Raw genomic sequence first — 14626 nt, 5'->3', positions numbered from 1 at the left:
CCAGGCTTGACTGTGTATCTGATGAAGGGCACTCGAGCAGCAGACTGCCTGCTAGCAAAAATATCTTTATTGCATCTTTAAGACTTAATATTACTAAGTGTTAGCAGTTTCTTTGGTGTTTAGTTAGGATGGAAGTCTTATGCTGTACTTACTCCTAAATGTATGGTTTTTTGTTTTTTTGGTTTTTTTTTAGAGCTGAAATATCAAAATTGTGATGGTGACACTGTTTTCATTATGTGGATAAGCAAAAGCTTTTTGTCAGGTCAGTGCACTTGAATCTAATGTATGGTGGTTTTTGATGGAATTGAGGCAGAGATCTAACTGCGTAAGGACAGTTTAATGGCTGTGTTTCAGCTTTGCGCTGACAGAGGAAGGTCAGTAAGTGCTGAATAACCTTACTTGTAAGTGGCAGAAGAAAAGTTTGTGCTATACAGCTCCTTTTTCTGTGTCAGTGAAACTCTCCAGGTCTGCAGCTGGATGCTGATTTTTCTGTAACGAACGCAGACATTTCCAAAAACAACAACAAAAAAACCCAACAACCCACTACCCCAAAATAAGCTTTATTGCAAGAAAAGTGTTGTTGTACGTACAAAGTTTTGTTGACCTACAAACAAAACTTTTTTTCCTACAAACATTTGATTAAAAATTTACAATGTTTCTTTGTCAAAAAAAACCCAAACTGAAGAAAATAAAATAAAAGAACAACCACTGAGTATAACTTGATGCTAATCTTTGGTCAGCATTGATATGCAACTGAAACAAACCTGGAGTCAGCATGTGCTTCGGTTATTTTCACATATGAGATTCTGTTACATGACTAGTTACAGGCACCAGCTGTCAAAAAAGCACCATTGAGACATACACTTAACACATAATGGTACAACATCTTTTAAAAAAATTACTAAAGTAAACTAAATGTCAACTCATTGTACAAACATCTTTCTTACAAAATAAGCTATGATAAAATGAGGCGTACGGTGTATAACTACAGTATTAATGAAACTTCTAACAAATGGATTTCAAATACACATTTTCTTTGTTTTCGCTGCATAATTAGTTTGCACATATGGCAGTCCTGATACAGCTCTCAATTTTTAGTAAATACACCATTAATTCAAGCCAGCACCAAACAGTATGAAACATCAGACGTTCCCTTCAAAGAGAGACTTGTTTTCTTCAGCTGCCTACAGTAATGCAAGTATGTAGAGCACCTTTTTTGAGAATGAGGTGTTGTGGTGGTATGTGTGGTTCCTTGAGGTTATTGGAAGTACAGTACAGTTTGGTTCTGCAGTTCTAATGGTATTAAAAGCAGTCAAGGTATTTTGCTACAGTGGTTGTGCCTCAGCTTCCAGTATTTGATGTGGTTGATTCAGAATACAATCCTAGTGACCTGCTGTGAAACATTATCTTTGCAGAGACTAATATTGTAATTCTTGTCCTTTAAGACTTTTTTAAATACTCAGAGTTTTGCAAGAGCACTCTAGAATATCTAGAGGATGAATTATAGTGCTCTTTCAGTTCTGATACCTTTTAAAATTACTTGTATGCTATTTGGATGACTGGCACAAATACGAAAGGAAACATCTTTCAAATCTACTGGAATTTTTCTTTCTTTTTTTTTTTTTTTAAGAAAGCACCTCTAAAATAGCTCAAATTTATAAATCTAAAGAAAAACAACCAAGTTTCCCTTTTGTTTACATAATTTGTTACTTTCTCCATATATTACTGCATTAAAAATAAATAAACATCTATATTTTTAATTAGGAACTATAGCAAAATACCCAAAGTGTTACAGACTGCTAACAGGAAAAAATAGCTCACATTTTTTGTGCCATTTAGTGCCATATGATGACCCCTCGAACTTTAGCTTTTTAATATACTTTTAAATTGAGGTTATATAAAAGATACAGTAACCATGGTCGCCATCATAATCAAACTTTTGGCCATGGCGGAGTCTAAGTTACCCCTCCTGCAAGGGTGGTTCTGCAGTCTCGGCAGGATGGAAAGAAAGAGGTCTTCCCCTCTTCCCCCCTCCCCCCAAAGTCAGTGACTTTCTCAAAGCTTTTGGAAAGCAGACATGCTCAGATGGATAAATAGGTGTACAGAAGGGACTGAAGAACTGGACTGAGGCTGGAAGAGGGCTAATAGAGTTCTATCCACAGCCTCATTCTGAGAGCTTCTCCGAGCTCACCTAAGAGGTAGTTGTCCTCATTGCTGTCTTCCAGTTTCTTTAGCTCCTTTTTCTTATATAGAGGAATGCTAGTGATTTCCAGTGTGTAAGTTCCAGGCACTGACTTTTTCTTGGCCGTGTGCAAATAACTGAGTCGCTCCCTCTGATGGATTCGAAAGATGCCATCCTCATTGCCATGTGAGATGATGTAGCGCACGTGGTTGGTAAGGGGCTCTATGGCTGGCATAAGTTCTAGGATGTGCTCTTTGTCATTGAGCCCGGAGATGTTGACTCTCATCTTCAAAGGACTATCCATGTCTAGGCTTTCCAAGCTAATTTGCTCAATCTGAAGTAAAGAAGAAAGCAAGTTTAGAGCAAGAGAGGAGCATTGCATTGAGAGAGGAATAATAAATGATTATTAACAGTTTCTGCATTTCTGAAACTAACTGTGAAAAAAAGCTGTTGTAAATCCTTTCCAGCTGGGAGAACTGCCTGATTCCATATAACACACCCTGTAAATCTTAAAGGTTTCTCACACAGGCTTAACAGGATAATTAAAGTTACAGTATCAAGTCTATGGAGGGGCTCAGATTTCAGTTTCTTCTCGGATTCTGTTTAACTTCATGCTTGCAAAAAGTCCGTGTAAAGAAGAGGCATATGTTTAGTTGTGCCTCTCTATAGCCCTTACTGCACTATATTGTTTTATTGAGCAAGTTATGTGCTTCACTGTGTAATATTATAAAATAGAACCCTCGCCACAATACTGTCCCTGAAACTTCTGGTAAAACAGTCTTCCTGAATTGTGGCTTCTGCAAACAATTAGGCTCTGCATTTGGTCAGGGGGAGTACAGTGATTAAAAAAGAAATTGAAGTAAGGAGAGAACTGCTGTGTACTTTGCTGCCTGCATAAATGGCTGGTATGTCATGTTGTCCAGTTGCACCTTATTTTGACCACGGAGAGAAGTGAAGAAAAACTTCCTGCAGTTGTTTTGCTGGCAGATCAGTAATGTCTTTTTTTTTTTTTTTTTAATTAATATTATAATTTTAATGAGTGCTTCAGAATAGTTATGCTGCAGGTGTGAATCTGTCCTGATGTGTTGGCTGTGAGCACACTTAGGGGCCAGGGGTGAGAATGAGTGCATTCCTATGAAAGCCCTAACAAGAAGCAGCTTTGGGAAGTGCTGCTACAGAAAAAGCATAGGCTGTGGCCTTCTTTAGGAAGTCGGACACTATGTGGGTATCTAGCTTATTTGTCAGGATCCACTTGCAGCCGTAAAGATGGGAAAGGATTTTGCCCTGAGGGAATTCCAGTCACATATGAGTACATATGTGTACTGCTATGTAGTATAATTAAAAATGCATGGTAAAAGCAAGGAAAATCGGTGGATGGGAGCAACTACCAAAGCTTGTTAAATACTGCAGCCCATACAAATCATGGTCATGAGACCTTCTTCATGTGGCTTTATGAACATGAAAGTGTGTGTATGTTGTTTTTATTTATTTTTATTTTTTATTTTTTTATTAAACTGCTGAGGTAGTCCTGGTGCTAGAGCACTAGAAACTGAACAGCTTAGTGCTACAATTCAAAGTACATAACAGTTTCTGATTGGTACTTCTTTCCTTCCTCCCTCCCTCCCATCCTCCAACCGCTGCTTTTAAAATATTCTGTGGAATTTGAGCTCTTGCCCTGCTCAGGTGAAGGCTGTGTAACTACCATGTTCTGGTAAGATGTGTGAAATACTTAAATTCCACGTGGAACAGGTCCAGTAGGAAGAGGAAAGAAAAGGGATGTTTGTGTGGACTGTGGATATGTATGAGGAAGTCAAACATTTAGATTCGAAGTGCCAACACTATATCCTTTAAAGCAGGAATTACAGGATTGCTGACCTCTTTAGAAATTCTGCCAAGACAAGAACTGGCTTTGCTGGCAGCAGCGTGCATAGTAGTAGGTACTGTGGTGGTAACTCTGGATTGTTGCAAGTCCTTATCTTTTCAGAAAGGAGACTTGTTTCCCCATTCCTTGAATGTAAATTTTGTGGTCAGTATACCTTGCCATTTTAGCTGAAGGTTTGCCTGAAGAAACTTGGTCAATGGATCTGGTAAGAAACAGAATCCTCTTGCTGTATTCTTTAGGCACAGATCCTCTTGCAAAACTAAAGGGAAAATCTCTCTCTCCTCTCTCTTCCCCCACCCCAAAGAATAATTCTGTTATCACTGCAGCTTTCAAGACCTGGGCTAAGTGCTGCAAGACAGCATTGTATCATACAGATAATGCCAACAACATGTACACAGGTATACTCATTTTAACTTAAAAAAAAAGGGGGGGGGCATCTAAAAGGCGTAAACATTATTGCTGGCCTTCCATGAGTATCCCATTACTTATTTTCATAAGCCTGCAAAAAGCAGTAAGAAATGTTCAAGCCTAAAGTCTAATTCTCAAATACCTTCAGTGATCTTGCAAATCTAGGCTTAAGTATATCAGTTGTCATGGAGTCCAGTTCCCTCAGTTGTGAGTAACCATGGAACAGATGTTTAGACTATAATAGTCTGCTACAAGCAGATCTATTTAGCTGTCCCAGACCATAAGATGCTTTCCAACCTCCTAGAAAATAAAACTTGAGATCTAAGGTATCATAAATATGATGCATCACAGGCCAACAGCAGAACAGACTGCAGACATCATCAGTGTCCTAGGCTTCTGTAATTATGGAAAACTTACTTCCCTGAATTTGAGATATTTCCAGGAACTAGACCACATCTCACACTACAAAGGATTCTTTACAAGCTTTAAAAAGTACAGTTATTCCTAACTGTTTATGTCTTTCTAATTGTTTCATCATTCCTGCCAACAGGACATAAGCGTGAAAATATCAGGGAGGACACGGGAGAAGAATACTCTGGCTGTTGAATGTGGCCTACGATAAAACTCCCTCCGCTTTCTGACAGCATTGAGTATGCTATCTTTGAACATATACCTCCAAGTACATTACAGTGTTTATTTACCCCAGTATGTACAGTGTTGTTAACACTTCTCTTCTTCCTGTTGTCCTTTTTGGAGTAGCCATTGATTTTGCACTCATAACATGCTTCAGGGGACAAAGCATTCTCTTCATCAGCATCTCCATCCAGCGGCAGGTACTGGCCTTTGTTAAATCCCATCCCTGAGACACAGTGGCTGTTGATTAAAAGTAACTCTTTTAGTGACTTCTTTCGGTTTTATGAACTCTCTCGTTAGATGGAAAGCGAGTGTGTGTAACCTGTCCCACAAGGTCTGTCTCCCCTCCATTTCCCTTCCCTCATAAGGAGGTCTGTGAATGAATTTTGTTCTCAGTAGTGTGATGTGCTCAACCAAATATGGCTGTTAGGCTGAGAGCCTGTGGGCTTTTCTAATTTTCAATTTACAGATATTGTGAAGGAACACCAAAAAACAGCTTCCCCTGACTTTTGAAATAAAGGTATTGGAAGAAATCTTGGTTTAACTTCTTGGGTTGATCGGTATGGTTTAGCACTCTTAGTTATCTGAGTGAAGATTGTACCTTTCCTTATGTAGTAACATTCTTCAATTAGCAGATTTGTGAAGGAGTTGTTGCGCTAATATTGGAGGGGGCAGAACAGAACTAATTGTTTAATTTTGCTTGTATGCTAGATGTAAAATGAGGGTGCTGTGCTGCTTATACAAATACTGATGTTTCTACTGCTACAGATTATTATATGCAGCTTATACAGGTTGTGCACAAAAGCAATGGAAAGGATGACTTAGGAGCCTGTCCTTCATTGGCACTTCTGCTCTTCAGTCTGACGACTGCCCAAACTTTTTGTGGCCCTCTGAATGTGTCTCTCTTGAGAACTACACAAGAAATACTCACCCTTGCCCAACTCTGTAATAGCCAGGTGGACAGCCACAAAGATAACCACCTTCAGTGTTGGAACAGCCGTAATTGCAGGGGTTCTTGGCAGAAGAACACTCATTGACGTCGTGGCATGCACTTGAGAATTGGTCATAAGAAAATCCGGATGGGCAGGCACACTTGTAACTTCCGAGCGTGTTGTAGCAAGAAGCAGAGCCGCATGCGTTAGGATTGGAACATTCATTTTCATCTAGTAAGCAAACAAAAGTATATTGGTATTTTCTGATCTGGATAGACATCAGAAAGGCATGACATTGCAAAGTGTAAGTTTAATATGTAAGTGTAAGCGGTAAGTTCTGTGGCTCTAGCAGAAGTCTTGAGCAGGGCTTGGCCTGTGTGTGCTAAACATGACCCATCTTAACATGTTAATGTCTTGTGTCCCCTCTCCAGCCCTGGGTGTAGTGTGCAGGAGTTTAGGTGAGGGTGGCATGGAAACGGAAAGCTTGCTTCATCTTTGACCTCATCAACCCTCACAGCTTTATCTCCTGAGGGGAAAGTACATTGCCAGAGGTCCCAAAGATGCATAGCTGAGCCGAAGATGTGTTTGAAGATGCTCAGTACCTCCCCTTCCTCCAGGGCGTATTTCTTGTTCTAGTGCTTGGGGCTTCTTGTCAATACACTTTTCCCTGGCAGGGTATACTCCCAGATGAGATTCACAGATGGGAAACAAGCTGGCACCCCAGTCACATTTTGACCATGATGGTGTTTTTGGGCACTTAACATGATGGCGTGAAGTTAATTTTATGCTGCAAGTATGTATTACAGGTCCTGTGAGGGGGAAGATGATCTAAATAGTCAACCCAAGTGATAAGAGGGAGAAAAAGGAAGCATTATCTTCATCTTACAGGTATTTATACAGAGATGAGGATTCCCTCCAGGTATCTAGCCAGGAGAAGAAAGCAGAGCTCCTGAACATTACTCTGCAGTATTAACTGCAAGATTACTCAGTTTGGTGTGAAAACAGTAGCTGCCAAGGCTACCACTAAATTTGAAGTGGGCATTATGCAAGTCGGTTACGCTTCCATTCTCGTTGAAGTGTAGTTTCTTCATTCCTTCCCCCCCCCCCAACCCCCTTCTGTTTTAGCCGTGTCTTTCAGCTACCTCCGCCACTTCTCACAGCATTATGATGACTTGTGTTTCATTTCTGTACCACCATATAACTTGTCTGGTTTGCCTCAGAGCTTCAGCCCTTGATGATTCCGGTCTACTGTCTTCCCCAATTTTTTTTCAGTCCGCTTTTGTGTGTGTGCGCACACACATGTGTCCATCTGTCTGTCCTGCCTTTATAATATTCTTACCCAGCTACTTTGAAGCTGCACTGATGTCTGTTGTTGCCATCACACTTTCTGTGGTATCCTTTTCAAGTGTTTTCTGAGGTTAACAAGTTGTCTAAAGCTGATTATGAAGGTTTGGACAGTTAAGTATCAAATTCTCCTACCTTTAAGCGCACAGAATCTTACAAAAATATACAAAAGTTAGTTAACTGAAAAGCAAGATTTAATTTACTTACAAAAGTGACTTTTTTTCCTCCCTTCTTAAAGAATGCTTACAGATACTTGCAGTACTCAGCCTCTTCTAATGTCAGTTGAATAACTTACTGCACATTATGACTTTCAAAACACTACCTCCCAAAACTTTTTTTTCCCCCCCTTCCTATTTTAAATTGTACCTTTATAGATCTGTGCTTTGGCCTGAATGCTTCTGATGGTGGTAGGTATCATTTGTAAAAGCAGACTGTCCTGTTGTTCATGAGATCCATCAGGATCTCCTCTAATTCCTACTTAGTATTTTCCCATTGTCGGTCTCCTACCATTATGAAGATCATGGGTGACAGAAGGCATTCCTGTCTGGTGCTTGTTGCAGCTTTGCTCAGTGTAGTCAAGCTGCTATTTACTACCTTCCTGTTTTTAATTTTGAAGTGGGTTTGTGTGCTACTTACAAATTGGAGATATCGCGTAAGGATGCAGCAACTTAGGTAGGACTTCGCTGCGGTAGACCTCTTATGGCTTCCCCCTATGACCGCTCTTCTGCATTTTGTTATTTCTTGGTCTGCCATTTCATAAGGGATTTCATCAAAATGACTACAGTATTCATCAAGCCTGCTGTAAGGACTCCAGATGCCTGAACTAGTGCTGTTCCTTCTCTGAAGGGACTGTATTATTCCTAATCTAATGCTAGATCCCAGTGTGAGTCCAGATAATATTTATTTTATGTCTGATGTGATCTCTTTTGCTGGAACTATTTGTCTTGCTTTGATATTAGTTTGTTTAGCTTCTTTCTCTTCTTGTATGTTCTGTCAAACATAGTCTGACAGACTAGCATACTTTGGGGTTTTTCCTTTGAATTCTTGTGTTTCTTTAGCTTTTGATGAAAGCGTTTTATGTTGCTGTTGGCCTTTAGCTGTTACACGATAATCATCTGCAAATGTTTGTTTCAGTCTTAATACTATACTGAACTTTTTTTGTGTATTGTACCGTGATGATATATAAAATTTACTTTTTTGAAGTGTTACCACTAATTCATAGTCTTTCCCCTATCTCTTCCCTTCTCATTTGTATGTATTCCGGCGTTCTTTCTGTGTCAATTGCAGTGTGACTGATTTGGGTCCAGATATTGTGAAAAGTGAGCGAGTTTCTTGTATGAAAGATCGTGTGCATTTGGTAATTGGCATTGGTAATGTTGCATTTGTCTTGGCAAGGATGCGCTTCCCTATAGCTGTTTTCCTCACCAATGTCATTAGAGCATGTTTTAGCATTCCTCCCTGCACTTAACAGAAGACATGTTCTCTTGAGGACTGTCCAGTATATTCAGAGACTTTAGCTGTTGTGGAGTTGTGTGAGAGTTGGGTGTTGTGTGGCTCCCCGCCTCCTGCTCAGTTCTTTTGCTTACTTTGTTGGAGGGCAGCATTAAGTGAGGTGTGGTGGTGATGGGACTTCAGGGAAAACTGCATGTTTAAAATGGATGTAAGGTTGTCCATAGATCCTAAAAGGGATCTATGGCAGTGTCCACAGGCACCATCTGATGATGACAGTGCTATGAAAACTGCTGAAAACAAACTTGAAACAGTAAATATGTTGCTATGGCACTTAGTGAACAGCATATGGTGGGGTTATTAGTGGGGGGAGTTTCTTTTAATTTCCCACATTCCATTTGGTAACTAAGTTAGCCAAGTTCTTGAAACACAGAAAAGAAATGATAAAATGAATGAGCTAAACCTGCAAGAAAACTACTGAGCTGATTGATTTGTTTTCCCTGTAGTCTGCTTAGAGAAAACTAGTATTGGCCTTAAGACTGTATTCTGAAACTAAGACATTCTTAACGTTCATGTTGATATTTTTTCCTTCCCTCTGTTCACTATTGATGCTATCCTGTAGTATTCTAAAAATGTGAATGGTGGCAGGGTTGATTATTGCTGAAGGTTTTTTGATTTTTTTTTTTTTCCTGTTTTCCAACAGAGGTGTTTGTATTGATGCTTTTCAGGTGTTAAAGAATAGTGAACTGAAACTGTCTAGAGGTAGCCGCATAGCACAACTTATATAAAATTTGCTTAGCATGAGTAGCTAAATTTGCTGAAGCCTTAGGCCGCACTTAGATAAAATAATGAACTTTTACTTAGTCCAGTAAGAAAAGGGCCTCAGAGCTGGTTCAAGCTAGGAAGATAAGGAAGTTACAAGCAGTCTGCATTCCTGCGTCTCTCACTCCGAAAGGGAGGGTGTCTGCAGGAATGCGTCTCACACTCCGAAAGGGAGGGTGTCAAGGCTTTGAAATAAGACCAGTGCAGGGCATTAGGACCTTGAGGGACAAAGCCTTATCTCACTGCTGGGACGGTGTTAATTGTTATGATTTAGAATCACCTCCTCCTCAGGACCTTAAGACAAAACAGTAAGACCCAACAAAAACAGAGGTACAACCGTCATCAGAGACCGCAAAAAACAAAATTAAGGAGAAAAACAGCTTACCTCAGAATGACGATGAGACCCAATGAGGAGCAGGAGACCCCAGACCAAAAAATTACTATTGGTCTAACTACTACGTGAGCGGTGGGAAATATAAGCTGAGAAAGCTATAATTGCCCAGGATTTGTTTATGTTAGGGTCCCTCTTAGGAGGCACCCAGCTCGAGCTGCAATTATGGCACGCGCATGGTTAAAATTTAATTTGTTTTGATTTGGCTCTGAACTTTTCTGCGGGAACCTAGGGTCGGGCCCTGTTATGGTGGCTGACAAGCCTAATTTCCATAACATCAGGAACTCAGTGAATACCTTTTCACCTTTCTAAGAAGAGGATTTTTCTGAGAAGGGAGTCAGCATGTAAGGCTGACTAGGAAAAACACCTCGTCATACAGTATTAACAGGACAAGTGTGTTGCCTTATCTCGTGTCATTCAAGGGTATTGGGAGTAGTAGGGGGAACGGGGAGGGGAGGGAAATTTCTGTGTCCAGCGTCTGTAAAAGCTTTGCCTCTGCTCCTTCTTGTCCCCAGTTGGTAGTTGTCACTGTAATGACTACGACACCTTTGCAGTTTCAATGTATTCTAAGCGCTTTGTTTCCTTACCGACGCATTGATTCCACTGGTAATGCTGAATATACCCTTGTGGGCATCCGCATCTGTATCCACCCAGAATGTTTTGACAGCCGTGCTGGCACCTGTGGTTTCCATCACATTCATCCACATCTTTGCATGGGGAGAGGAGTAGAACATGAATGAAGACATTATTATACATGTTGCCAAATATATTACTCTACTTTGATCATAGTCATCTAAATATCAGTATTTATGACAGAACAGTACTGTTCTAAGATGGAGTTATCATCCAGGTTAGTCTTTTGGAAAGCCTTAAGCTCACTTCATGCAGTGGTTCTTTACCTCTGTCAGTAATATAATTGCAGCTTTTGAACCTTAACTACCTTAGTCAGATTTGGAGAGGAAACACTATTCCTAGTAACTGTGTAGGATGTTGCTTTGATACAGTATTTAGAATCTGAATGTTTTTGGATCTCTGTTTTCAAACCAGCTATGTAGGAATAGGACTCCAGTCTTCAGGATTGCTTAAGTGTTCAAATGTGAGGAACACATACCAACTCCAGAGGTCATGCCGTTGTTCATCTTTGCCAATTAAAAAGAAAAAGCTATCTAAAAAGTCTCTGAGGCATGAGTAAATGAAGGAGAAAACCACCAAAGTTTTTTTTAAAAAAGCGAAAAACAAAAAACCCCCCAAAACAGTCATCTGAAATGGTGTCTGCTATAAGAAATACATACCTACCAAGCTACTGTAAGCAGCCTAATGCATCAGGTACAATATGTAGTGCTAGCAGAAAATAAAAAAATCATGCATGACATCACAGATTCTAAGCTACACTCTGTCTGTAATTTGAAGCAAATTCTACAGAATTGGGCTGTCTAAAAGCCTGAGGTCCAGAAAACCATACTGCCAGGAACTGGAAGCTGTCCTTTCATCAATAATGACAGAGCAGTTGTGACATTTTACTTGCATGTATGTCTTGTGAATGCCTTGGCATGTGTAATTTGGTGTTTTCTTCCACAGGTATTGGGTGAGGTACACAGGAAGGATGCATGTGCTTTATGAGAAATAAACGTGACAAAATACACTGTTTTCTAAAGCCTGTCTGTGTTTATTTTGCACTGTTAGCCTAGAAATAGGCTCCAAATATCAACTCTTGTTTTAAATGGTTTGTCAAGGTAGAAGACATGGAGATGCCATAGATTTGTGCAAATAAACCTCTGCATTTATAAATCTCAGCAGCCAGATGGCCTAATACTGCCTTTTTATTTCTTCTTCGTTCAAAATCCGAGGCCCACTGAAGATGCTGGAACTCTCGCATAGAGATTTTCTGATTTGGGCTCCCTTTTTTGTCCATCTTTACTGGCCAAAGCTTAAGCATATAATTTGTATTTTTAACTGTACTGAACTGCCCTTCTCTATTGGTATCTCTGTAGTAGAAGATTTATAGTAGGGAATTCAGAATTTTATTTTTAGGTGCTTCAGGTGAATGATTACAGTTAGCTAAAACAAAAATTGTAGAGAGTTGTATTTAGTGCTAGACCTTATAAGAATGAAAAAGAAAAATGGAAAACAGCTGGACTTTTAGATGCATAAAACTATGAAGTTAAAACAACTCTGGAAACAGTTGTTTGAGACTTCAACTGGATAATCATTTTGTATACTAATCTACAGTTAAAAAAAAAAAAAGGACTTGGGCAGTCTGTTCTTATACATTTATGCTTAAAATTTCTGAAGTCTTTTTTTTTTTTTTTTTTGATACTCACTTTTACTATGTCTGCCACTCTGTTTTATTGCTGTGATTTGTCCTTGATATCATAGGATTCACTAGACACAGAAGTAAGGATTTGCACAGTGAAAAAGAATTTGACCTTTGCTAGTTACCTTCACAGTTTAATCCAGTAGAATCCAGAGAAAATCCCCTCTGACATTCACAGGTAAAACTTCCAGGAGTGTTTTGACAAATTCCCTTTGATCCACAAAGTGACGGTTGAGAACCACATTCATTGTTATCTTAAAAATGCAGAGGATAGAAAAGAAAGTTGGTAGACCTTGGGGTAAGACATTAGGCATGTCCATGTAACATTTGTTTAGAGGTTGAAAATCAGAGGTGCAAAAGTGTGTTTTGAAAATGTAACCAATCAAATGTCAGATGACTTGATGACTCATGCAGAGCTATGAGTACTTAATAAATTGGAAGTGCAAGTTGTAATTCAGTTATGAGTGCAAAAGATCCAAGTATGTAATCCTGACAGGGCGAAAAAGGCTGCACTTCTGTATTAGGTGAACTAGAATGGTTTCAGTTGGCAAGATTTATATATATGCTCAAGAGCTTAAGGCATCTGTATCTATTAAAGAAGAAGCAGTCTGTTTTTGTTTAACTACATTTTAAATCAGATTTTAATATTTTACCCCTTATATCTCCATGTGGTTATACTTAAAATATAATAACATGCATTAACTATATACAACTGTTTACTAAGCAAGAAAATACAAACGATGGATAAACTTTGATTTTTCTTTAGCTATAATTGCTGCTTTCCAAAATTAGATTTTTGGACTACTGACATTATTGCTCTGTACTAATGCTGTTTATATAATGCAAAAGAAAGGGATGAGAATTGAGAATGTCCTTCTTATAGGAAAAACTGATGCAGGAACTATCATGTTTTTCTTACCAATACAAGCTGTGTGATGTTGAGTAAAACCAGGTGGACATTTGCATGTGAAGCCTCCAAGGGTATTGACACAGAGAAACTGGCAGTTGTGTTGTTTGGTTTGACATTCATCAAGATCTGAAAGTAAAAGATGTTATCATCTTAAGAAAATTCAACAAAAAATAACTTAATCGCGTTTAATCTAACGTGTGAAAATTACCATACTTTGAAATTATCTCCTGTTAAGTCAAAGCACAACAAAATTAAAGTTACTGTGTATAACTCTACCTTTACATGTCTTTCCATCTTCTTGAAGGATGTAGCCCCGGGGACACGAGCACTGGTAGCTCCCTTCTGAGTTCTTGCAGATGAAATTGCATGGTTTAGGAGACTGGGAACACTCATCAAGATCTAAGGAGACAAAGCGGTAAGTATTTACTGCACTGACTGTCTTTAAAAGAAGTCTCCTAAATGGCACTATTTTCAAGAAAGATTCTAGCAGGAAAAGGTCCTCCATTTTCTTTTTTTTTTCCAGGGTTTCTCTTTCTTTTTCTATAGAGTAGTACAACTACAGTGGCAAACTGAGTCTCTTCATTGAAGCAGTAATATATCAGAAGGAATGACAGTGATGTTAGTATTTTTTTCTAAGGACTAAACCTTTCTTTTCAGGCATACCATAGTATATTTGTGTTAACCAATAGGAAAGTGGCAAAATGTCGCCCATGAAGCAATGAAGAATTCTGTCGGTCAAAATGGTTACATATCTGAAACGTATTTTCCTGTCCCGATGATATCAATGCTTGTTCTACTGCAGGAATATTGCTGATATAGCCTGTTGCTGGAATTTGCAAAATTGTATATAAAAGCAGAAAGGTGTATTAGCAGAAGAAGGGAAAGAAAGGGAAAGAGACAAAAAATATTGCTATGATACAAGAGCTTAGAGAGGTTGACTGAGAGCTGCACTGTGTAATTATATACCAATCAAAAAAAAAATCGAGGATTACGGTGATGAATCTTACCCACACAAGCTGTCCCGCTTATGTCAGTGGTATACCCAACTTTGCAAAAGCATCGGAAGGAGCCCATGGTGTTGATACACTGTCCGTTTCTACATAAGTTTGGCATGACCTTACATTCATCAATATCTGTACAGAAAATATTAAGTATGTCATTTTTCAAAAAACAAGTAGAAGTTCATTGGTGTTGGTTTTGAATGTGACAGTGCAGTTGAATTCTCCTTCTGAATAAGAAAGTGAATGAAAAAAGCAAGTTTAATTCTATGGAAATGATACTGGAAAGGGGGCGGAGGGGGAAATGTCCTCCTCTTCCAGTTCCTCACTGTCATGATTCTCTTTTTGAAAATGGGCCAGA

At 39.1% G+C, this 14626-nt stretch overlaps 1 protein-coding gene across 1 annotated transcript in view; it reads right to left on the bottom strand.

Annotated features, from left to right (window-relative positions):
- Nucleotides 1–544: 544 nt before the first annotated feature.
- LOC112992380 (fibrillin-2) overlaps nt 545–14626 on the bottom strand; it is a 181122-nt gene continuing 167040 nt past the window's right edge. The window contains exons 58-65 of the mRNA XM_026115394.2: nt 14275–14400; nt 13544–13666; nt 13277–13393; nt 12483–12611; nt 10631–10750; nt 6037–6268; nt 5174–5345; nt 545–2516 (exon numbers count right to left, since the gene is read on the bottom strand). Of these exons, the coding sequence (XP_025971179.2) occupies nt 2142–2516; nt 5174–5345; nt 6037–6268; nt 10631–10750; nt 12483–12611; nt 13277–13393; nt 13544–13666; nt 14275–14400 (1394 nt within the window). The 3' untranslated portion in view covers nt 545–2141. The remainder of the gene's footprint in view (nt 2517–5173; nt 5346–6036; nt 6269–10630; nt 10751–12482; nt 12612–13276; nt 13394–13543; nt 13667–14274; nt 14401–14626) is intronic.

This window comes from Dromaius novaehollandiae, chromosome Z (assembly GCF_036370855.1).
Source record: "Dromaius novaehollandiae isolate bDroNov1 chromosome Z, bDroNov1.hap1, whole genome shotgun sequence".
Lineage (NCBI taxonomy): Eukaryota > Metazoa > Chordata > Aves > Casuariiformes > Dromaiidae > Dromaius > Dromaius novaehollandiae.
This window is presented reverse-complemented; position numbering and strand designations above follow the sequence as displayed.